Source organism: Leguminivora glycinivorella, chromosome 10 (assembly GCF_023078275.1).
Source record: "Leguminivora glycinivorella isolate SPB_JAAS2020 chromosome 10, LegGlyc_1.1, whole genome shotgun sequence".
Lineage (NCBI taxonomy): Eukaryota > Metazoa > Arthropoda > Insecta > Lepidoptera > Tortricidae > Leguminivora > Leguminivora glycinivorella.
In genome coordinates this window covers 8540780-8564774 of record NC_062980.1, presented here as the reverse complement: position 1 = coordinate 8564774, position 23995 = coordinate 8540780, and the positions used below count along the sequence as shown (strand labels likewise).

Genomic DNA, 23995 nt, shown 5'->3' with positions numbered 1-23995 from the left:
ATGCGCTATCACGCACTGAACCAATGATATTCAGGAAAGGTATTACCTATTGCCAGCCGCAAAAAAAGTCGCGTATCTGTGTAGTTTTTATTGGGGCTGTCAAACTTAATTTATAAAAGAAAAGTCCTTAATTACTTAAGGTTACATAGTTACGTAATAGGTTGATTAGTTAAGAGGGGGTAGAGCAGGGAGAATTTTCAGAATCTGTCAAATTACCCCATTACACACACAAACACCCTTCACTCACACTACCTCAATTTACTGTGAAAGGTCAGTGACCCTTAATTTTTTTACGGGCGTTATTTTGAGTTTGTAGTTAACTACTGACCTCCTTTGAAAAATTAAAACTGTAAAAAGGTTCGCTTATAAGAAGACAGAGATAAAATCCGTGTAATCTAGCTTTCCTCCTCTGTTCATGTCTCATGTGAATTTAATTTACTTACCTAAATATGTAGATAACGTTCCTTACTCAGTTGATTGTTTACCTAGGTGTATTTCAAATTACTTTGCACTTCATTTTGCGTTACTTTTCTACATTTAGATAAAAAATCGTCAGCCTGCCTATCTCTGCAAAACATTAATCAAAGACGCTTGTGAAGGCCGATACCTCCAGGCAGACAATTATGGTCGCGTGATAAATGATAAAACATCAGGCTGTCCCTATCGCACTATTTGTAAGTGCGATAGGGACGGCACGATGTTTTATCATTTATCGCGCGACCATGATTGCCCTGCAGGTCTTCAGAGGCCTGTACGGGAAGCATGGTCGCGCGATAGACGATAAAATATCAGGCCGTCCCTATCGCACTTAGAAATAGTGCGATAGGGACGGCCTGCTATTTTATCACTTATCGCGCGACCATAATTGCCTGCCTGTGCTGCGCATTACGTATATACGGGTTGTATGACTATCAGATATTTTCTTTATTCTTTTTGGTCGTTAGGTTTTTTATCATTTATTTTAATACAAAAATAAAGCATGTGTATAAAATTAAACCTAATGAATAGAGTACAGAGCTAGTAGCAGTCAAGTCAGAGACACAAAGAAAGACAAGGAATATCGACGCATATCTTATCCAATACCGATACCGCCATCGCCATCTGCATCAGACTCTTGATCTTACCCAATTTCCGAGTCTCTTCTCTTAATTTCAGTTCCTTGAGTTGAAAATGTTGAAACTCATACTTAGTATTAAATAAAACACAAATACATATAAAAATCACAATATAATTTTAAATTATGGCTTAGGCCCTGTACCAGTTGCAGTCGCCACGTCTGTAAAGCCCCTTGTAGTTTCTTTTAAATGGCTAAATACCTAGATGTCATGTCATAAACATCTGTGATGTAACTGAAAATTAAAAAACATCGCTCAAAGATAAGGTTCAAATTAGCATGGCAAAAAATACAGTGCAGTCAAAATACCATCAAAATACGAAAAAGCATATGTCAATGTCAATATCACTGCCGTATGCCGTATTTCAGGCCATAAGGGCTGTTTTCTCAAATATGAAAAAATCTCAAAAGCAGAATTTTAATAAGACTTTCTAGGAAAATTATTTTGAACTTGATATGTAGAACAATTTTTAAAAGTTGTACAAAAAAAATCTGAACTAAGTTTGTAACTATATGAAAAGCATTTTTATCTTAGATTGCATATTTTAGTATCGTAACGAATTTTCTTTCAAATAAAAAGATAATTATTAGAATAGGTTGACGGTGTCTACCGTAAACTGGGGTTACATTGACCGATTTGGGAATTTAAACTTCTCTAGTTTCTACATTTAATGGGTATTTTTACCCATTAAATGTAGGAGTAAGAGAACTATAAATTCCAAAATTGGTCAACGTAACGTAACTAAGAAAGAAAAAAAATGGGACCATCAACTTTTTAAGTCTTTTCCTGCTAAAAATATAAAAAGGTAACAAAATAAGTGATATCAGGATTATTGTTTTCTGTCACGATGCCTGCACGTATCAAATGTTTCTTTTTAACCCAGTGGTTGACTGGTAGAGAAGGCCTTAAGGCATTATGTCCACCATTTGTACTTAGTGTTTTATGTGCAATAAAGAATAAATAAATAAATAAAATAATGTACGCAGAAAAAAAAGATGTGATCAAACTTAAACTGACATTGGGGTTACTTTGATACACTATTTTTTTTTAATGATAATCGAATGTAATTCCTTACAAAAGTATTTTATCTCAAGAAAAGATAAAAAAATGGTTCGCAGAGTCAAATATTACAACTCTTTAACGCTATTTTGAGGTTACTTTGATCAAGAATAAAAATTACCATCTTCAAAAAACCAACTTTATTTGCAATTGTTTCAATATTTATCATAAGAAGAGATCCAATTATCAGCCTCAACTCAACAAGTACCGTGACATAATCAGACAATAATCAACTATGTGTCATTATGGTCAATGTTACCCCATGCAAGTGATCAAAGACACCCCACAGAGTAAATCATTAGTAGTAAATACCTAGTTTGACTTTATGATACAAAATTCAATACAATGGTATAGATAAACACATTTCTGGCAAGCTAATATTCACTGTGAACCTTTTACTTTAATACCCACTTCGTTAGTTTATAAGTTTATTTAAACATGAAAAATAGCAACAAACTATGCTTTTATTTTGACACGTTATCCGCACTGCCCACGACCATACTTACTTATTCACCGCGTCAGAGCACCATCTAACTATAGAGGTTGGTTAAGCGTTATGATATGTGTAGATTTCATTACTGACTACTCATAACATATTAAATCCTTATTTTTTTTGGTCAAATAAATATAATATGCTCGTGACAGATCATATTTTGTTCGCAATCCGAAAGAGTCAACCCTAGCACTTTTCCCTATTCACCCCCTTCCCGACCCTATTCACCCCAACGTTAGGGTGAGCGAAAATTACTAAATAAAACGTCATATTTTCAAAGAAAAACCAAAGTTCACACTGTCGGAAGATTTTTTGTGTAAAAAATTAGCATGGCACATATAAAAAAACTGCTATCGACGTTCAAAAGTCGGTTTTGGCCATATTCACAATAAATTACGTTAGTTTATACCCGTTCCGACCCCATGAACCCAAAATCTTCAGAAAACGATGTACTATGTAGCCCAATTTTAATTGGTATTTTGGAGGTAACTAGTAAAAATAATTTAGTTTTACAATTGTGCGAAAATAGATTCTCATTTGGCCGGTTTTTTTAACCTGGCCTGGTGGCCTAGTGGTAATAACGTTAGCTGCGTAAGCTGAAGGCCCGGGCTCGATTTCCGGCTCAGCCACCGTGGGCCTTGTCGTTTTTTTCTTTCGTGTATGATATCTATTTAAATATATGTATGTATGTATGTGGACACTTTATTGTACATAAGACAAGTTAGGACATAAAAATACAGTATAGTTATGACGTACAAAGGCGATCTTATCCCTATAAGGGATCTCATCCAACCTTTGAGCGAATTGAAAATTTATTATTTATATGAACTTGAAAAAGAACAAATCAAAAATTATTCAATAAAATAAACTTTTTAACAAAAAAAAACCGCCTTCAAAAATAAGCGCGTTACAAAACACGGAGAAACTAAAAAGCAAAAAATAATAAACCTTTGAATTCAGATTTCTTATCGTATTGCAATAATCTAAACATCCAAATTATAAACAAATCAATTATTTTTGTAGTCGGTACCAGACCTGTTCGTCGCCTTGCTATTGCCTGTTTGCCCCACCCAACCATACACAGGCTGGTACCGACTCCAAAAATAATTGATTTGTTTATAATTTGGATGTTTAGATTATTGCAATACGATAAGAAATCTGAATTCAAAGGTTTATTATTTTTTGCTTTTTAGTTTCTACGTGTTTTGTAACGCGCTTATTTTTGAAGGCGATTTTATTTTTTTTTGGTAAAAAGTTTATTTATTTGTTGATTTTTAGTGGTTCCTATTGATATTATATGTATCAGTCCGAATATATGCACACTAGTGAAAGAATTATCCTTTAACTCCTAACCATTGAGGAGTTGACCTTCCATTATCAGCTCAGCCACATAAAATTATTACCATCGAGCGTAAATACTGGTGTACCTTTGAAAAATACACTAAAAACATTACATGTGCCTATAACATTTGAAGATTTCCCTCGATTTCTCCAGGATCCCATCATCAGACCCCGACTTGGTGCCAATGGGACCATCTAGGGGTTATACCCGTACGATCAAAAAAAAAAATTTTTGAAAATCGGTCCACAATTCTCGGAGATATCGAGTAACATACATACAAAAAAAAAACATTCAGTCGAATTGAGAACCTCCTCCTTTTTTGAAGTCGGTTAAAAATAATTTTATTTCTTCCCTAGTTGTATAGTTTCATACTTATGATTTTTATTTTAAAGTACTTAATCCGTTTATATTATAGCAACCATGGGTGATTTTCGCGGACTTAAGTAGAAACGTAGAGGTTGACAGAAGTGTGATTAATATTTCTAAGTGTTAATTTCTTGTATTTAGTCTAACTACGAAGCAATACATTGACGTATAAATTGCGTCCATATACAGAGAGGTCATTCATAAAAATATCACTTTAGGTAACAAGTTATATATCTTTTATACAATGTGACAAGCATTGACCATACATCCCAATTCACCCCTCATCCGACCCTAATCCCCCCCTTCGTAAACCTATTCACCCCCTTTGCGACCCGATTCCCCCCATTCCTGATCCCATTCACCCCTCAGGCCGCGGATATTTATTCATCCCGTAAAAATTCTCCCAACACAGTTGCATCGCTTTCTTCATGAAAACCATTATAAAAATGAAAATATGTCTTATGATTTTCTGTTATACATAAACTTTAGAAGTGTATACACATTCAAAAGGATAATGAACGATTAAAATAAGTAAAAATCCAATAAATTTGAACGTCAACTTTGACAGACATGAAACTGTAAATATATTATTTTCCTACTTTGATTGCGGAAAATAGAAGGAATATGTAACATTATATACATTAGAAATATAATAACATTATATATTAGAAATATAATAACATTATATACCCCGGAACCCTTTTCACCCCAAAATACGGTATTTATTAAATTGTCATTATGTAAAATGTCGGAAACTACGGAACCCTACACTGACGCGCTCTTGATCGGTTTTTCTTCTTAATGCTATTTAAGAGATAATAAAAAATTACACCTCCCAATTTATAATAAGTTTTTTTTTGCAAAAATTTCATTTTTGGCACAAGCTATTATCGCCGACTTTACCTTTCATTCAACAATCATCTATTGCTCTCCGAGACATGTCTAAAAAACCCTGACCCAATGGGGATACGACGTTTCATAACAGAGTTCCTATGATCACCTTTCTGCTCCATCATCAGATTAGCTCCATGATACCATAATATTGCATTGTCACTTGATTTACATATGTGTGCAAAATTTCAGCTCAATCGGAAACCGGAAAGTGGGTCAAATTTAGCTTCTACGTTTTGACTCAAACTAACATACCTACTAACAAGGCACGTTGAATAAAAACTTGTATAAAGGCTTCTGATTAGAGATGGGTAGTGAGTAAATACTCAAGAGTAAATATCGAGTAAATACTCAGTATTTACTCAAAATACCCGTATTTACTCGTTTTTACTCAAATTGATGGGTATAAACTATTTCGCGTGCTGAAATGGAAATACAAATTAGAAATATTGGTGTATTTTGTTATCGACTACTAAGTTAAGTAATCAAATTTATATTAATTTTATTTTAAAGACGTGCTCTCCATACATGTAACTATTTTTCACAAAAATAAAATTCAGAAATTACCAGTGTGTTATACATCATCTGATAGGTCTTTAAAAATTAATTGAATGTTTCTAAAAAAGTTTTTTAATAATATGAACAGTTTTGGAATAAAACGATAATTAAGGCCGAAATAATGTTTATACCTTTATAACTTTCGAATTCGTTGTTGGAAAAATAACCAGAAACCGTCAAATTATTGGCCATATAATACAAAACACAAAACTAGTACTTTAAACGTCACCAGCTGAGCCATTTTTGAGTTTTCTTTAGAAAACCCTTAATAAAAGGTCGTAAGTGCCACATTAACAATCACTTCCGAACGTCATGCCGTTATCACAGAATATATAATAGTACAAGTACAGAAGGCCCACTGCTTTGATGTTCACGACATGCCGCCTTTTTAAATGCCTACAAAATTCTTACAAAGAAACGAGCCGCACGTGCGCGGCGTCCGGCGATAGGGTTGCCTATAGATTAAAACGAATTAATACTCAGATAAAATGTTATACTATTATATTCAAGTCTTGGGTACTTTCTAGGTATATCTATAGTATTTATATATTTTTTTAAAATTCCAACATCACAAGCCTTATTGAACCTTTCCGGGGTACTTATTAATAGTAGATCTGTGTAAAAATATCCTATGGTATTTGTTTTATTCATGATATCTATTTAACTAAGCATTATTAGCCATTTCACAAGCGGACATCGCATAAGAACCTTAAAAAAACTCGCGACGTAAAGTAACAATAGAACGTGCGTTCCGTGAGAACGCGCGCCACCCCTGATTAGGCCGCGAACTCGCGGCCGCAAGCATGTACTTGCAGCGCGGCGATAGAAACGCGGAGTGAGCCGCCCCTGCCGTTATCTAGAACATCAATTTCATTGAAGTCTCATACTTTTACTGTAAATACCTGCTTTCTTAAAACAAAACTGCTAACTAAACATTATCACTATTTTTTTCTCACAAAGATTACCTTTTTTTCGACAAACTAAGACTCCCATAAGCTTCTAATAATATAAATCTCATTTAAACATGTCCACACAGTTAAAATAAACACGACTAAGTACTTAAATCTCATTTTTAGGGTTCCGTAGTCAACTAGGAACCCTTATAGTTTCGCCATGTCTGTCTGTCCGTCCGTCCGTCCGTCCGTCCGTCCGTCCGTCCGTCCGTCCGTCCGTCCGCGGATAATCTCAGTAACCGTTAGCACTAGAAAGCTGAAATTTGGTACCAATATGTATATCAATCACGCCAACAAAGTGCAAAAATAAAAAATGGAAAAAAATGTTTTATTAGGGCACCCCCCCTACATGTAAAGTGGGGGCTGATATTTTTTTTCATTCCAACCCCAACGTGTGATATATTGTTGGATAGGTATTTAAAAACGAATAAGGGTTTACTAAGATTGTTTTTTGATAATATTAATATTTTCGGAAATAATCGCTCCTAAAGGAAAAAAAGTGCGTCCCCCCCCCCTCTAACTTTTGAACCATAAGTTTAAAAAATATGAAAAAAAACACAAAAGTAGAACTTTATAAAGACTTTCTAGGAAAATTGTTTTGAACTTGATAGGTTCAGTAGTTTTTGAGAAAAATACGAAAAACTACGGAACCCTATACTGAGCGTGGCCCGACACGCTCTTGGCCGGTTTTTTAAATTATTTTTAGGTAACAGTTTATACTCACCCAAATGAGTAAATACGAGTATTTACTCGGTGCTTTGAGTAAATTACGGGTAAATACTCAGTATTTACTCACCCCTACCCATCTCTACTTCTGATACTAGATTTGCAATATAGTCATACTAGTTATGAAAAAAAAAGCTGCACTTTTAGATGGAAGCAAGCCGCTTTGCATGGTGATAGTAGACGTCTTAGTAAACGATATTTTCCGAGGATATCGAAATTTCATTCCTTAGGAAGCCGAGTGTAGCGAGGTGTTTTATGAAAATGAAAAAAATTCTATCTTTTTATTGTATCGTCCGATTTTGACAAAACGTATCTCAAATGAAAGGTATAGCTTTATGTAATTAAAAAAAAATTATAAAAAAGTAAGAAAAAAATAAAAAAAAGTAAATTTACGTCTCGCACTGAATAACTTCAAAGAATGACAGACGAAATGTACAATGTCGATATATGAGTTTTTTAAAATCAAAGACAGATAAATTCGTAGTTGAAAACTAAAAACCGCATCGAAATCGGATTAGCATTTTTTAAGATACAAGTTGCCAAAGTTGGGAAAATTTGCTTTATATGGCCACTTTGAAATTCCTTTGCCAGAAAGTCAGAAATAATATATTTTTCTTACACAGAAAAGTACATAGTGACAGCAGAACTCAAAATAAAATAAAAAATTCCGAGGATATCATAATTTCATCCCTTAGGACGACGAGCGTAGCGAGGTCTGTTACGAAAACCGAAAAAAAAATCTAGTTTTTTTGTACGTCGTCCAATTTTGACAAAACATATTTCAATTGAAAGGTATTGCTTTATGTAACTTAAAAAAAATATTGAAAAAAAAAATTGGAAAAAAAATGTAAGATTTTTTTTAAAAAAACTTCAATTTTCGTATCACACTGAATAACTGCAAAAAACGGTAGTCACGATGTATAATCTCGATATATGAATTTTTTAAATTAAAGACAAATAGATTCATGATTATAAACTAAAATCCGAATTGAAATCGGATCAGTAGTTTTTAAGATACGAGTTGTCAAAGTTGGCTTAGTTTGTTTATATGGTCGCTTATAAATTCCTTAGCTAGAAAGTCAGAAACATTATATTTTTCTTACAGTTATAAGTATGCATTGGTAATAGACATTTCGATTCGGTTTTTAGTTTATAATCATGAATCTATTTGTCTTTAATTTAAAAAAATCATATATCGATATTATACATCGTGTCTACCGTTTTTTGCAGTTATTCAGTGTGATACGAAAATCTAAGTTTTTTTTTTAAACTTTTACATTTTTTTCCCAATTTTTTTCAATATTTTTTTTTAAGTTACATGAGTCAATACCTTTCAACTGAAATATGTTTTGTCAAAAGCGGACGACGCACAAAAAAAATAGATATTTTTTTTCGGTTTTCGTAACAGACCTCGCTACGCTCGTCGTCCTAAGGGATGAAATTATGATATCCTCGGAATTTTTTACATTATTTTGAGTTCTACTATCACTATGTACTTTTCTGTGTAAGAAATATATATTATTTCTGACTTTCTGGCAAAGGAATTTCAAAGTGGCCATATAAAGCAAATTTTCCCAACTTTGGCAACTTGTATCTTAAGAAATGCTAATCCGATTTCGATGTGGTCTTTAGTTTTCAACTATGAATTTATCTGTCTTTGATTTAAAAAAACTCATATATCGACATTGTACAAAATTTGTCTGTCATTATTTGAAGTTATTCAGTGCGAGACGTAAATTTACTTTTTTTAATTTTTTTCTTACTTTTTTTAAAATAATTTTTGTTTCATTTTTTTTTAATTATATAAAGCAATATCTTTCATTTGAGATACGTTTTGTCAAAATCGGACGATACAATAAAAAGATAGAATTTTTTTTATTTTCATAAAACACCTCACTACGCTCGGTTTCCTAAGGGATGAAATTTCGATATCCTCGGAAAAAATCGTATACTATGATGTCTACTATCACCATGCAAAGCGGCTTGCTTCCATCCAAAAGTGCAGCTTTTGGCCAAAAATTCTCCATAACAAGTATGACTAATAAGTTTACTTGTCATAATTTAAAAACAGATGAGACAGACATATCCAATGACAATAAGTCTACACCGTTTTCATGAACTGTCAAATCACCTCATACAACTTACGGCTGTAAGGCAACTAAGTAGGGTTTGTTATTGCAAATTAATTACATATTAATGATTTCTAGCCCGTAAGATATATATTTGCTTTAACAATGGATAGATATTTATGCGGATGAGAGTGTAATTTAGGTTTTTATAAGGAATCAAATCAAAAATTTTTAAGCGACCCGATCAGATATTTATCCGGATAAGGACCCTCTCACATCTACCGTCTTGCGATCGTAGCGTCGGGCCAACTGTATGACTAAGCCGGGCTGACGCGGCGGCTTTTTCCATACAGTTGGCCCGACGCTACGCTCGCGAGACGCTAGAAAGAGAGACGATGTTTTTGACGGTCACGGAGCATCACCAATTTTTGCCGGGAACATGTCGTCATATACTTATGGCCCCCTATAGAAAATCAGATATTTTTACACGGCCGTTCATAGTCATTTTATGCTGGTCACCAGCTGGTATTCCATGAATATCTAGTTGAGTGGAGAAGTGCCATTCAAAACAAGCGCTTTCTAAACAACGATGTATTTAGGTACTTTATAATTATTATTGTTTTCAACTTACGGTTACGTGTTCGCGGTATGCACAGAGTAAATCTTTAATGAAATTGAGACATTGTTTTATATATACAATTAAATTTGAACCAGAAGCACTATACCTATACCCGCTCGCATTCCCTTTTTTTCTATTCTAAGTAAGAATCGATTAATAAGTATCTAAATATGTATGGATAAATTAAATTGTAATTGTTTACATACAACCTGTGAAGTTTGGTTGACAAAATTTGACGTAGGTGCTGTCATATATATTTTTAAAATGACGTACTGTTAATACCAGCGTAATGAAAATGTATTCCAATGAGTAAAAGAAAACATGAAACTTTTTTCAATTTAACCGAACTAGAATGAAATAATTTATACTCATTCGGTTGTGTTCGTTATTTTCTCTTTAATAATGTGATATATTTTTATTTATTTTTTATGCACAAGCCATGCACCTTTAAACTTTAAATGAGATTGGATCTCCACCTGACATATTTGATTTACCCTATTTATTTTGAGCACAGTTTTACACTGGTATGGTTTTTCGTGTACGTACACTATTTTCTGTCAAAATATTTGTCAAATTTAATTGTCAACACGGAGCGACCGGCGACACGTCTGCCTCCGATGAGCCGCTCACGGCGTCTAATCGAAAGGAGAATTCTGACAGCAATGGCGAATGTATGGAAATTTTACGATAGTTTAAATTTAAGGTAAAATTTCTGTGTTGCCTTTGAGAGGAAAAATATAAAAAACCTCAAAACTTCTAGTCCATTTATCTGGCTTTTAGAATCACTTAATGTTATAACTAAAGTATTGAATTTTTTTAACAAAGTTTACTAAACGGCGACATACGTTTTTCTCATTTTGGGTCAACTTTGCGTGGGTTTATTTATTATACCCTTAATAATTAGAGATTCTGAATAGTCAAAAGTTGTAGATACACTCTTTAAGATAATAACTACATTTATTTTATTTCATTTTATTGAGAAATGTGAGCAGCATTTGTTAAACGCCGAATGCTCTTTTCGAGGATTTCGTACGACCCCCTCTTAATACTGGACAAATATGCCATTTCCTTGCTTTATGAACTTGTATGGCTTTGCCCTGTTCCTGCCTCGCACAGGTTGGAACATAACTTTATCAGGTGGAAACTCTGAAGTTCCTGTAGTTTCCAATAGTATGTCAAGACATGTCAAGAGCTTTGTCATTTGTGTGGTGAGACTAGGCTTATCCTCAGAGCTCCAGTCACTGTTGATAATCCGCTCAATATCTCTAATGTCGTCATCAATGCCTGCATGATGAGTCCCATTCCAGAACAATGTTAATGAGAAAATCGGAGCAGACTTCGGGTAATCACTCTTTAGCACAACTAAAGCTATTAACTTTGCCGACTGTCTTGTAATAATGGCTCTGTACAGCAAATCATTGCCATTCACCAGCCCTTCAGAGATTAAAAATGATGTAGATGGTGCTTGACTATATTCAGGCCATCCTATAGATTGCCACTGCGTCAGAGAACCAGACAATCTCACAGGGCTTCCTTTAGCTGGAACTATCTTTCCTGACTCCAACTCCTGCAATTCTTTCATGAGAGCTACTCTTGACTTCAACCGTTTCTTCAGGGTAAGTATAAAGTTTTCAACAGTGGACACACTGAGGCTTGGGCAGGGTTGAATTACTTTGTTTGTTTTTTTCTGATCATCAACAACTAAAGCCATAAAATCTAAGCCGCACATCCTCTGAGCCCAGATGTATGGCCGACCCACTTCTGAAATGAAATGGTGGAAATCTTCAGACACTCCAGCAGCCTTCAGCAAAAACGATGTAGCAGGGTGAGGCGAATCATGTCCAGCATCTCCAGGATACAACTCATTGAGTATACAGTGACCATTCAGTACATCAGCAGCAGAAACTCCAGATACAGGTTTCGGCAGAGATACTGTAAACTTAACAACCACAATTTTTAAGTGCAAAAGATAGGAAAAGACTAAATTCAAAGCTGTACTATCTTGCACTTTGACAGAAACTTGCACATATAAAGGATGCTTTTTCAAGACTTCTTTCTTTTTGGCTTCTGTTTTTTCCTCTTTGGAAACTTTGGCTGTTCTGTGATGGCGTTTCTTTTTTTCCCTCTGTTCATCGTCATTATTTTCTTGATCAGAATCTGAGTCATTTGATAGAACTAAGCTATTATCAGCATTTTTCTCCTGGTCTAACCTTTTGGCTTCATCCTCATCACCAGAAATTCCTGTAATATAAAAAAATATCATTACATTTGATGTTCCTCTATGCCTAAAGATATATGTAGTTCAATGTATTGATCTAAGACTCACCAACAGTTACAGTTTTTACTCCAAGTGCATCAGAATAAGCACTAGCATTGGCATAGAGCAAAAACAAAGGTGGTGGAAGAAGAGCTGCTGCTCGAGATTCATCTCTTTTCTCATCAAGGCGGAGGGCCATACACTCCTGGAGAGGCTTTGTAGCCTTCAAGACATCATTAAGGTGAGGCCCCAGGGCATCCAAGCGGGACCGGGCAGCAGCTATAGCTGCTCCCACGCGCTCCTTTGAAGCTACCAGCTCATTGCAGGCTCCAGCTAACTCTCTGCGCTGTCGCAATTCCCACTCCAGTCTAGCCAGTTGTAATTGATGCTCATCTTTTTTAGTTACTTCCTGCAACATAAACACCATATACATTTAACATTTGCCAAACCAAACCCAAGTATGATCATTTATATTCAAAGTAGCTGATTTAAAGAGATTTTTTTTTCTATATCATATCATACTCACAGGTCTAGAAACCTCGGGTGGTGCCTCCTTGTAGAAATCATCAACAGGCACAAGCTCAATTTCTTCATCTTTTGATTTGAACTGCAAACATTTTGTTACTTCTTTGTTGAGATGGTCAGCTTCATACAGCAAGTTCTGTAGCTGCAAGTGTGTGGAGTCCACTTGTTGCTTCACTTTGTGCAAGGAGTCTCGACCAGCTCTGGTACGCACTTTCTCTAATCTGTTCAGTTTCTTCAGTGCAACTAGCAATAGTGATGCCTCCACTCTCTTGGAGTTGATCTTCTCCTTAGCCTATAAGAATTAAAAGCATTGTTAAACCTTGGACAACTACATAGTGACCATTGCAATGTTATCGAACGTACCTCGTCTGAGTTTTTTTCTTTCAGCTCTGCTATGTCGGAAAAGAGCTGCCGAATGTCTTGACATATTTTTTTAAAAAGATTAGCATCCTTATCAGCGGGACGAGAAAGGGCCTCAGCTTCTTCGAAATCTACAACACGCTGCAAAAATAGAAAATATGTTTTTAAACACTACAACATAACATACGCTTATTAAAATATATATAATATATCTCGAAATGAACTAACCTTATAAACATCACCTGGTGATTGTTTGGAGCTGTCTGTTGAAACAGAGGTGTTCAATTTACGACGTTTTTTAACAGACACTTCATCTTTGCCCATTTTGCAAAGAAAGGAATAGCGAAACTAAATAAATAAGATACAATTTAGGACACAAATACCTTTTACAATGTTTTACAGAAAATTATAACCAAGCAAGCAAGCCGCTTGTTCTGTTCTGTCAATGTCAATGTCAAAGAATCATAAACAAACGATATCCTCATTTTTCCATTGATCCATAGACAACTTATTCCTTATGGTGCTTGCATTTGGTGAAATGTTCTTCTGTGTTTAGTATTGAAGGGACTGCCATCTAGTGGATTTGTTCGAAAACTGAAACTGTTTCTGGTGGAAGGTGTATGTATATCTTTGATGTGTATACTAAAAGTTGGTGAAGGTAAATTGGGATACGTAGTATCTTCTTAGTAGTTTGTGCCTTTGGGTAAGTGGTCCAGCCTAAGGGACATTGACCCTGACTACTGTTCCTGCCTCGTCCTGGGTTCGAATCCTGTTAAGGGCATTTATTAAATTTGTGTAACGAGCAGATACCTCTGCATCTCTGTTTCTTAGTCACGTAGTTTTCTATGTAATTATTTGAGCATTTGCCTAACTACAACACAAGCCTTCTTAAGCTTTACTCGGGACTTAATTAATCAATCTGTGTGAAGAATTTGAAACCTATGGATGTACATAGTCGTCAGCTAGGTAGTACCCACAAAGTTTGCTTAACTTCGTTTTTGGGGATAGGTCGAAACGTGTAAGATGTACCTACCCTATACTCGTATATGTTTACATATTATTATATTTGTAGTCTTTTAGATCTAATCTAATCCTAACTTTAAATCACTCACTCCACTCGTGATTCTTCTTATCGAATCTTTCACTTATTCGAGACCCAAAACAACGGGCTCATTTATTACTTACTAAAAAAATAATTCAATAGAAGAAGTATTAAAATCTAGCTACAAGTGCTAGAACACAGCTGATGCCTATGACTGCTGTGAGCATACCGCATCACGTATCGATAGCGTGCAACGTACGTGACGTCACAGTCAAGTTCACTGTATACAAACCGGCCCGCCCGTGCCCGCAGCGTGGAACGTTTATCGTCGCGCTCCGCGATGCCGATAATAAGAACAAACTAGCATCCATTTCACTTCAATAAACAAACCAAACAGTTCATAAATAGCTTTGTTTGCAGCCACTCCAATTAGTAGCGTTAATATATTCCGATAAACTACTCAAGTCAGGATGTCTGAGAAGAAAGAACTTCGTATAGTGACTTATATGTGCCCCACGCACCCGGTGCAACTTTACGAGCTGATTTTGGAGTTGCTGGAGAAAGCACTGGACTGCTACACAACGCTGCAGTATGAAAGCCGGTGTTCCGGGCCTTTTCCCGACCGTCCAGACCCTTTCAGCACCAATAAAGTGGACATAGGTGAGTTGTATGTAAGATATCATGACTAGGTATCATAACCTACCCTCCTTTTCGTGTATTGTATCCGCATCCGCATAGTAGAAAATTTAACTCTTTGCAGTACATGTTAAGGTTCAAAATTGTTAACCCTTTGATCCGGCTGTTTTTATTAGGTACAATAAACCTGTCAGCTTACATTTAATATTTACTTAGCAAACAATTTTGTGTACAGTAAGAATACTTACGTAAATACCCATCTAGGTAATTTATACAGGAATTACAGCAACTCGGAATGCCGTATTTGCCCAAACAACTTGTGTTCCATATCTTTCATGACGAACGAAAGTTACACAGACAGACAGCCGGCTTCTTTGCCTGGTTAAGAGCTGAGTGATATTAAAGTTAGCGTGTGACTTGGCAATAACCTTTCAAGAATTGACAGATAATGATTATGACTAAGAGTTATGAGTGTTATGACCTAATTAGTCCCTTAAAGGGAATTTATCCCTTAAAGGGATAAGTTCGCCTTTATACTGTCTATCCTGTGTCATATCAATTCGACTGAATGTTTTTTTTTTTTTTTTGTATGTATGTTACTCGATATCTCCGAGAAGCGTGGTCCGATTTTCAAAATTTTTTTTTTGATCGAACGGGTATAACCCCGAGATGGTCCCATTGGCACCAAGTCGGGGTCTGATGATGGGATCTTGGAGAAATCGAGGGAACTCTTCAAATGTTATAGGCACATGTAATGTTTTTAGTGTATTTTTCAAAGGTACACCAGTATTTACGCCTGATGGTAATAATTTTATGTGGCTGAGCTGATGATGGAAGGTCAACTCCTCAATGGTTAGGAGTTAAAGGATAATTCTTTCACTACTGTACATATATTCGGACTGATACATATAATATCACTAGGAACCACTAAAAATCAACAAATAAATTAACTTTTTAACAAAAAATAAAACCGCCTTCATAAAAAGCCTGTTACAAAACACGGAGAAACTAAAAAGCCAAAAATAATAAACCTTCGAATTCAGATTTCTTATCGGATTGCAATAATCTAAACATCCAAATTATAAACAAATCAATTATTTTTGGAGTCGGGGCCAGCCTGCGTATGGTTGGGTGGGGCAAACAGGAAATAGCAAGGCGACGAACAGGTCTGGTACCGACTACAAAAATAATTGATTTGTTTATAATTTGGATGTTTAGATTATTGCAATCCGATAAGAAATCTGAATTCGAAGGTTTATTATTTTTGGCTTTTTAGTTTCTCCGTGTTTTGTAACAGGCTTTTTTTGAAGGCGGTTTTATTTTTTGTTAATCATCTACGTTCTTTTCCTCGATACCAGTGCTGCAGTGTCGTGACACAAAATACCATATATTTTGATTAGTTGTTTAAATAGTACAAATGGTGATAAATTGATATTGTAAAGATTGTAATAGGTGCGATAAACAAAGTTTTAGGGCCAGTTGTAACAAACAAAGTTAACAGACACATCAACGTCACGCAGCAGAAGTCTATGGAAGTTCCCATGCAAAAATATTTAACGAACGCTAAATCGGTAACAGGCGGTTTGGTGCGAACGACCCTTAGATTCAAATTTTGTCAAGTTGGCGGAAACTTAAGATATAAACTTACGCAGTAAAACCTTATAGTCCTACACCTAGTACACCTATATGTGAATGACCCGTAAATTCATAGTGAATGTTAGAAATTGGAGGTCTATATTTTTAGGACGCTGTAAACATAGTAGATAACCATCAGATAGATACATTTGTGACGTTCTCGAGTAAATGCTACCACATTGTTGCTGACCATGAAGACGAAATTTGCTTAGTATAGGTATCGTTATACCAATAAGGGCCACTTGCACCAACGGAAATGGAGGGTTAACCCACCATTTTATATGGAATTTGACAGATTATGACAGCACACTAACCCTGAGTTAAGTGATTGGTGCAAGTGGGCCTAAGCTGTTAGATCATCATAAATCATAATACCGACAATGTGGTATGTTTTGCTTTAGAATGTCAAGTTTATACCTACTAAATACTTGTTCCCTATTCCCTATTAACTGTTTACACGGTGCGCGATTTTACTTACATACGTTACGGACTGTGGAAGTTACATACAATCAAATAACGCAAGTTAATCAAACTAGCATGCGTGTTCTCGCACCGTGTAAATGGGCCCTAATAGTTACTGCGCCAGTCCCACATCAATTTATGAGTCAGATCCTAACGCTGACGCGTTTGATCATAGCGTTCATGACGGCGGCGGCGTACATGCGGCTCCGGGAGACGCTCGCGTCGGCGGTGCAGCTCCTGCCCGTCACGCCCGTGTTCGCGCACCAGATGAACGTCGAGAACAAGCCTGGGTACTTCTCCGACGTCATCATACATTGCGACAAAAAGTAAGTTTGACCAACAGCCATTTTCGGATGATACCGGTACGCCGACTGCCACGGATGGCACTGGTAGGTACGTCACGTCTATGTTCGCAGGCCAGATAAGTCGAGGGCAAGCCTGGGGTACTACGGCGACGTCATGTACAACCGCGACAAAAAGTAATGTCATACCATGACACCCCCGGCCCTGGATCTACGGTTGGAAGTGCATAACTGCCATCATTAGGTCATGCCTGTGACGAACGCCGCAAATCCTTATGCAGAAAGAAGTAAGTCATACGTCACATACCAATACATCCGTTACTAAAACACTTGTCGTGCACCAGATGAATACTCAACGCGATAAAGACAAACAATAGTTTTCTTTATAATATAGGTAGGCAGATATACCTAATATCTATCATTAGTTGAAGTTTGAGTAGGTACATAAAGACAATCATGCATTAATATGTAAGTACCTACGAGTTTCGCTTTCCTGCATACTTGTTAGCAGTACCCAGTTAGAACCTAGGTAAGAGGGATATTATAGCCGTACCCGTACGTCCGCTCTAGGCGCTAACGATTTAGAGGGGCCGCGAGTCGTCCGTGCTTTAAGTACCTACCGACGTACCGACTAACTCTACTTATTTAGGCACTTAAAATCTAGTCTATAACTAGATAACACGTTAAATATGTGACTGCTGTGTAATTAAAATATGTGACTTAATCTGATCGTCTTACCTACATGACGTGTATTAATTTATTCATAAGATCGACAACAGCAGAATGATTCATTTTCTTACGACAAAGTGGTTAATTCAGCCGCAGTATGTATAAACTCGTGCACGGAAGTTGGTAAAGTAGAAGATACACTAACATAATATAATTATAGTTTTGGGAGCATAGGTATATGCTGAGTAGTATACCCACATTAATTTCCAAGGATTATAAATAGATTCAGCCTTGACTGACGTTATCACATTCTTAGCAAGGTCGCTAACTGCATGATGTACCGGCTCAGGGGGCGTTGCACGTCAGAATCCTTATAACAGCGGACATTTGTGGGTAGGTATTCCATCATCCACCTCCACAGTTTCATATTTCATCAGTTAATTACTGGACTCAACATCGTGAATTAACTCTTCGCAATCTTCCGGGCATTGTCGACACCAAAAACAAATAGATAAGTTAAATGTTATCAGTCCGTGTCATTGGCTCCTGATAAAGATTGCTTCTATTATTCCACAATTCACTCGTCGGCTACCTAATACAGTGTTATCACACCCGCGCTAGCGTCGCCAGTGATTTTGTGGTTATTTACAGAGCGCACAACGTAAATACGCTGCTGGACCTGCGCGGCTGCACCTTCGCCTACAGCGACGAGGACTCGCTCAGCGGCAGCAAGCTCGTGCTTAAGACTCTCAAGGGAAAAGGAGAGAATGCTTCATTTTTCGGATCATTACTAAGTATTGCCCACTCATCCATAATAAATAACTAGGTACATATAAAAAAAAACCGGCCAAGTGCGAGTCGGACTCGCCCACCGAGGGTTCCGTACAAACTTTCTTTCAAACTACCTAGTAAAAATAATCTCATATTTTCATATAACTCTAATGACTTGACTAGAAGACAAAAGTATAGGCACTAATGAGTATTATTGTGTATAGCGCCATCTCCCGGTCAATTTGCTAACTAATTTGCGCGACCTGGTTTTTCAGGGATAATTCTTTATAATGTTAACCAATTTAAACAGTTTTTACTTTATTGGACAGAAGATGATTTACGTAACATCTCGTATTAATTTGAAGTACGATATACATCCGCAAGGGTGGGTAAATTGAAAGTAAAAATCTGAAAAGTTTTTTGTGAATAAAAAAAAAAGTATTCAAAATACAAACACGATTATATTTTTCCTGTAATATTTAGCATAAAAACAATGTTTACTAAAACTTTCATAATTTTTCGTTGGTAAACTTCGGAGATAAGGGGGGGGAACGGTATTTTTTTTTACATTTTCCTTCGAAATTTTTTTTCCACAACAAAAAAATTATAAAAAATAGCTTATTTACGCTCAATTTGAGCTCTTTCCAACGATACCCCACTTGACCTAGTAACTTGAAATTTACAGTTTGCCCCCTTTCATTTTGGCCATTTTCTACAATTAAAATTAATATATTTAAAAAAATTACACTTTCTATTAATTACAAATTATGAATGTAATTTTTTTTTACGTAAATACTCATTTCAGGATCTGGGTCACATTTGGCATCAGCCCAAATGGTGCTAAGGAAGCAAGCTGAATGGGCCGCCGTTGATTCAACGACCCTGCTCTACTCCAAGAAGTTCATGCATGATGGCGGGAAAGACATCATAACTCTGGAGACCTTGGGACGCCTGCCGCCGTACCCAATAGTGGTCAATGCGCAACTTCCAGGTATGTTACTAATTAATCATTATACTGGAACAGATTAATTAAATCCAATAATTAGGTTCCTGCCCGTTGCGGGTTGTTGTGTTGTGCTCTGCCATACACCACTCAAATTATATGATCTGTAGTAGGTGTGGAAACACAACTAAATTATTAACCCAAATCTGTTCTTAGGTACCTAATAGGTATGTCACATTATTCTTAGACTTAGCGCCAGTTGCATCAGCCACATTTGACAGACACATCATCGTCACGCAGCAGAGGTCTATGGAACTTCCCATACAATAAAAATTAATGAATGCTTTAACGGTGACAATGAATGCCAGTTGCATACATTTGATAAGACACATCATCGTCACGCAGCAGACCACTATGATGGACTTCCCATACAACAAAATTTAACGAAGTTTCAACGGTGACAGACGGTTTGATGCAATCGGCCCTTAGAAATGTGACTGAATTGTTTTGTAAGTAACGAACGACACATCGTTTATATTTCTGAAATTGGTAGCAGTAAGAACTAAAAGCCACATGCAACGTATAGCACTACTACGCAGGTTATTTAAATATTCTGCTCACCGAGTAACACGCACCAGCTATGAGTCGTATGAGCGTTTAAAAAAAATTCACGATCTATATAACGTTGATTCATTCGAAGCTTCCGCCATCAACAGGCAGCATGTTAACAAAATAGGTATCTGAAATTTGTCAGGCCATAAAATTACGACTTTTAATTGCAGATAAAATAAAAAATGCCATTAGCGAAGCCTTGCTGACATTGCCACAAACTGTTACGTGGAAAGAAAGATTCGCCAAGTTTGGCGTCATAAAGTTTTCGGCCAACAGCGATGGCGCCTACGATGGGGCGGCTGCACAGGTGCGGGCCATCCCGAGCGAAAAACTCAACATTCGGTATTATTAGAGTACTCCTAGTCATTTCTTTAATTTACGTTCTTTATATTCTCTACGTGGATTACACACCTAAACAGTCATAGGTGCTTAATCAAAAATGCAATTCTTAGTAATAAATGTTATTTTATATTTTTTCAATAAAATATTTTTTTTCAACTTTAGTTATTTCTTTTTCCTTTGCTTTCCAATGGTTACACTAAGGGATACTAGTTTCTTTTTCTTTCCTGACTGAACCAACACACCGCGAGGTATTTGAATAGTCGCCAATGGTACAGGTCCTTCCTTTTTCGGTTTGATAAATTGTGCTTTGAGTGCTTTCTCTTTCTGAAATAATTGAGGTACTTTTAACTACTTTCAAAACCTACAGGTCAAACCACCACAGCTGGGGTAAATACTTCAATTAAAGTATGGTTACGAGCAAATGTTCGTATGTACTTATGTACAGTCACTTGCAAAGCATGCACTAATATCTTACAGTTCCTTATTTTATTTCCTGTGTGAGTTTGTGTAGTGCAAGGTAAGAGTAACAACCACTCTCTGCAAATTGTTATGGAATAAAAAAACTCAAGTATTTTTTTTTCATATATAACACTATCTTTATTGTTGCAGCAGTTGCATGTGACTGTACTAATTGTACTTACACAATGATAGATGTAATTTGTTTAGTTCATTTTTTCCCCGCCGGCTTTGGTGGATCAGCCTGTAACATTTAGCTTGAGTATTCAACTTGTAAAATAACAAATGTTATAGAAATTTTACATTAATTACCTCTTGTCTACCAATAATAAATCAGATCTGTTACTAACAAAATGCTATGAGTACAAGTTTTACTTGGTTGATTTGATAATGATTTTACATTTTACAAAATGAAAATTAAAATGAGTTTTATTTAAAATTAGTGGTAAATATGAGTTATGAATAAACTATATATTAATTAAAGTAATGGTAATACTTACAGGACAAATTAAACTACAACTAACAAATAAATACTGTAAATCATTATTGACTAATAATCTACATACTACAATAATGATAATAATTGTGAACTAAACAATGCCTCCTCCATTGATCTGGTCAATCTCCTCGTCAGAGAGGGGTTTTCTTCTGTAGCGGGCTGGCAGGTCAATGTCTGGAATGGCACTGGTGCTCATTTGTGGTGCTGCTGGGCCTGGGGCTGCGGCCGGCCTGAAGGCACAAGACTGTAACAAAATGTTTATAATCATTTTTTTAATAATTTTGAATAGATTTTGCACCATAATTGTTTTACTAAATGTTTAAATGAAATTTACTATAAACATTGCCAAGCCATGGTAATATTAAAATAAACATATTAGGAAAATGCTTTAAATAATGATAAGTAGCAAGGAATATTAAGTAGAAATATAAATAACTAATGTTCGACAATGAGTAGTCTTTATTATAAAATATTATTCATTTCCAAGCTCCGTTATTTCGTCATCTTCATCATCATCATCATCATCAGTTACATTTATAATAAAACGATCCGAGACATTGTACACTAAATGGTCGAGTTGTAACATTTTGTCCCCGGTTTTTATTATGTGATTTACACAATCTTTTCATCTTTCGGCTGTAACACAATAATTATTGTAATAATTCATTTGTAAAGATTCAATAAACTATCATAATAAATATATAAATTTCATTTACATTATTGCTGGTTTGAAATTAACATTTGTATATTGATTAAAATATCAAATTGCCAATTTGATTGTATCGTCTGGGTGCACCTTAAATCTACGGTGTAATAATAATTTTAATATCGATAAGAACGACACTGGCCAAACTGTGGCAACATTTGTTCACACTTACTTGTCAATTTGGTCCGTAGGATTATGGATTTTAGTTTAGGTATGCATCTTCTAGACCAAATAGGTTACTGGGTATGAACATAAAATAATGTTCAAGAGGCAATATCAAATACAGTGTACGCAAAATTTACGAAAATACCCATCAATTACATATCCTCTTTTGGGTCCACATGAAAGCTTCATTGGAATAACTAAAAATAAACTTTATGCACCTAAAGATAGCAGGTTGCTGGCTGTTTGTAGTTTAAAGTTGAGATGGCATGAATCATGAATGAAATAATAGCTCAACTCAACGCACCGCAGAAGCAGAAGGTTTAGCCATAGGCGATGCAGCCGCTGCGGGTGCATGCCCGCCCGAGCGCCCCAAACCACCCTTCCGGAACTTAATCACCGGCACACGCAAGAGAGCAGCAGATAACCGCACCATATTAGTTTAAAATCGTAGTTTTGGATTAGGAGAGAAGGTAAAACTCGTGATAATTTGCAGTTTTATGTTACCCAATGAAGTTTGACGTTTGATTTTACTAATGATTTTGACAGAACAGATGAGGAACGATCATGTTATCATGTTGCTTTTGACAGTTAGAAGAACGTTCAAAAACTTAAAAACTCAGCTTAAGAGCGAACTGTACACTAATTTTTCTTTCTTTACTCCCACAAGTGTAATAAGTGTTAAATTACGATATTTTAGGAATTATGAATTTAAAAAAATGTAATTTCTTACCTTATCGTATGTGTTTTCCTTTAAGTTTCTGAACTTACAAGGGTTGCAAGTAGAGATGGGTAACTACCCAGGTAAATACCCGACGGTGGGTATTTACCGGGTAAATACCCGATATTTACCTACCCGCGGGTAAATACGCGGGTATTTTCATTTTTCTTCCAAATTTGACGTTTTTAAATGGTGTTTGGGCTAAAATAGATTAATTTATGTCAGTCTTTGTAATTGTACACATAATGTTTATTCAAATTGGGAACGAATAGGTTGCTAGGAGATAAAATGTGATTTTAGTGTATCACTCCAACTATAAAAATCGTGTAATATCATTCTCTGACATACGGAAATAATTTCAAATGCTTTTAGTATAAATTATAAGTTTGATAAATTAAAACTGTAAATAAAAAAATATGTGAAAAAAAATATTTTAAAAATCTCTTTTTCAAGGTCATAACTCATACATAGTATGTTTTATGACAAAAATGCATATAAACTTTTTGTAGGAAATTGTGTTTACTTTAATTCGTACATACAATACTTTTCGATATTAATGATAGTTTCCATGAAATATGAAAAAAAAATACATTTTACCCCCCCTAACCCCACCATAACCCCCTCCAACCAGTACTAGGAAGTTTATCTTTATCGTATAAATACGACTAATTAATACAATCTAAAAAGCACACATAAAACATATT

General features: G+C 35.6%; 3 protein-coding genes across 7 annotated transcripts; 1 reads left to right on the top strand and 2 right to left on the bottom strand.

The window, feature by feature from the left end:
- Positions 1 to 75: 75 nt before the first annotated feature.
- Positions 76 to 13756, bottom strand: LOC125230040 (THO complex subunit 5 homolog). 2 transcript variants are annotated; one of them, XM_048135019.1, is made up of 6 exons: positions 13562 to 13756; positions 13337 to 13474; positions 12975 to 13265; positions 12518 to 12857; positions 11234 to 12432; positions 76 to 169 (listed from the first exon to the last, which is right to left on the bottom strand). In XM_048135019.1, the coding sequence occupies exons 1-5, from the start codon at positions 13655 to 13657 to the stop codon at positions 11234 to 11236; spliced, it is 2064 nt and encodes a 687-aa protein (XP_047990976.1). In that variant the 5' UTR covers positions 13658 to 13756; the 3' UTR covers positions 76 to 169. The 2 variants fall into 2 exon arrangements, with proteins under 2 accessions (XP_047990976.1, XP_047990977.1); XM_048135020.1 differs by having other exon boundaries at positions 76 to 173; positions 11238 to 12432.
- A 911-nt stretch (positions 13757 to 14667) lies between these two features.
- LOC125230493 lies at positions 14668 to 20903 on the top strand. Its single transcript, XM_048135658.1, has 5 exons — positions 14668 to 15035; positions 17284 to 17434; positions 18731 to 18873; positions 19656 to 19841; positions 20576 to 20903. The coding sequence occupies exons 1-5, from the start codon at positions 14846 to 14848 to the stop codon at positions 20755 to 20757; spliced, it is 852 nt and encodes a 283-aa protein (XP_047991615.1). The 5' UTR covers positions 14668 to 14845; the 3' UTR covers positions 20758 to 20903.
- On the bottom strand, positions 20854 to 23123 carry LOC125230494. Of its 4 annotated transcripts, XM_048135662.1 has the most exons (4): positions 22878 to 23121; positions 21800 to 21946; positions 21389 to 21447; positions 20854 to 21071 (listed from the first exon to the last, which is right to left on the bottom strand). In XM_048135662.1, exons 1-3 carry the CDS (start codon positions 23004 to 23006, stop codon positions 21415 to 21417), a joined length of 309 nt encoding a protein of 102 aa, XP_047991619.1. In that variant the 5' UTR covers positions 23007 to 23121; the 3' UTR covers positions 20854 to 21071; positions 21389 to 21414. The 4 variants fall into 4 exon arrangements, with proteins under 4 accessions (XP_047991619.1, XP_047991616.1, XP_047991617.1 ...); XM_048135659.1 differs by lacking the exon at positions 21389 to 21447 and having other exon boundaries at positions 22878 to 23123; XM_048135660.1 differs by having other exon boundaries at positions 20854 to 21447.
- Positions 23124 to 23995: the final 872 nt, after the last annotated feature.

Excerpts from the sequence above, each read along its gene's own strand:
- LOC125230040 (XM_048135019.1), bottom strand. The coding sequence starts at position 13,657 with ATGGGCAAAGATGAAGTGTCTGTTAAAAAACGTCGTAAATTGAACACC. Across the intron at positions 13,475-13,561 it reads CACCAGGTGATGTTTATAAG|CGTGTTGTAGATTTCGAAGA; the intron begins GTTAGTTCATTT and ends CTATTTTTGCAG. Across the intron at positions 12,858-12,974 it reads CACCCGAGGTTTCTAGACCT|GAAGTAACTAAAAAAGATGA; the intron begins GTGAGTATGATA and ends TTTATGTTGCAG.
- LOC125230493 (XM_048135658.1), top strand. The coding sequence starts at position 14,846 with ATGTCTGAGAAGAAAGAACTTCGTATAGTGACTTATATGTGCCCCACG. Across the intron at positions 18,874-19,655 it reads ATTTTTCGGATCATTACTAA|GATCTGGGTCACATTTGGCA; the intron begins GTATTGCCCACT and ends TACTCATTTCAG. Across the intron at positions 19,842-20,575 it reads GGTCAATGCGCAACTTCCAG|ATAAAATAAAAAATGCCATT; the intron begins GTATGTTACTAA and ends TTTTAATTGCAG.
- LOC125230494 (XM_048135659.1), bottom strand. The coding sequence starts at position 23,006 with ATGGTGCGGTTATCTGCTGCTCTCTTGCGTGTGCCGGTGATTAAGTTC. Across the intron at positions 21,947-22,877 it reads CTAAACCTTCTGCTTCTGCG|TCTTGTGCCTTCAGGCCGGC; the intron begins GTGCGTTGAGTT and ends ATTTTGTTACAG. Across the intron at positions 21,072-21,799 it reads AGATCAATGGAGGAGGCATT|AAAGAGAAAGCACTCAAAGC; the intron begins GTTTAGTTCACA and ends CAATTATTTCAG.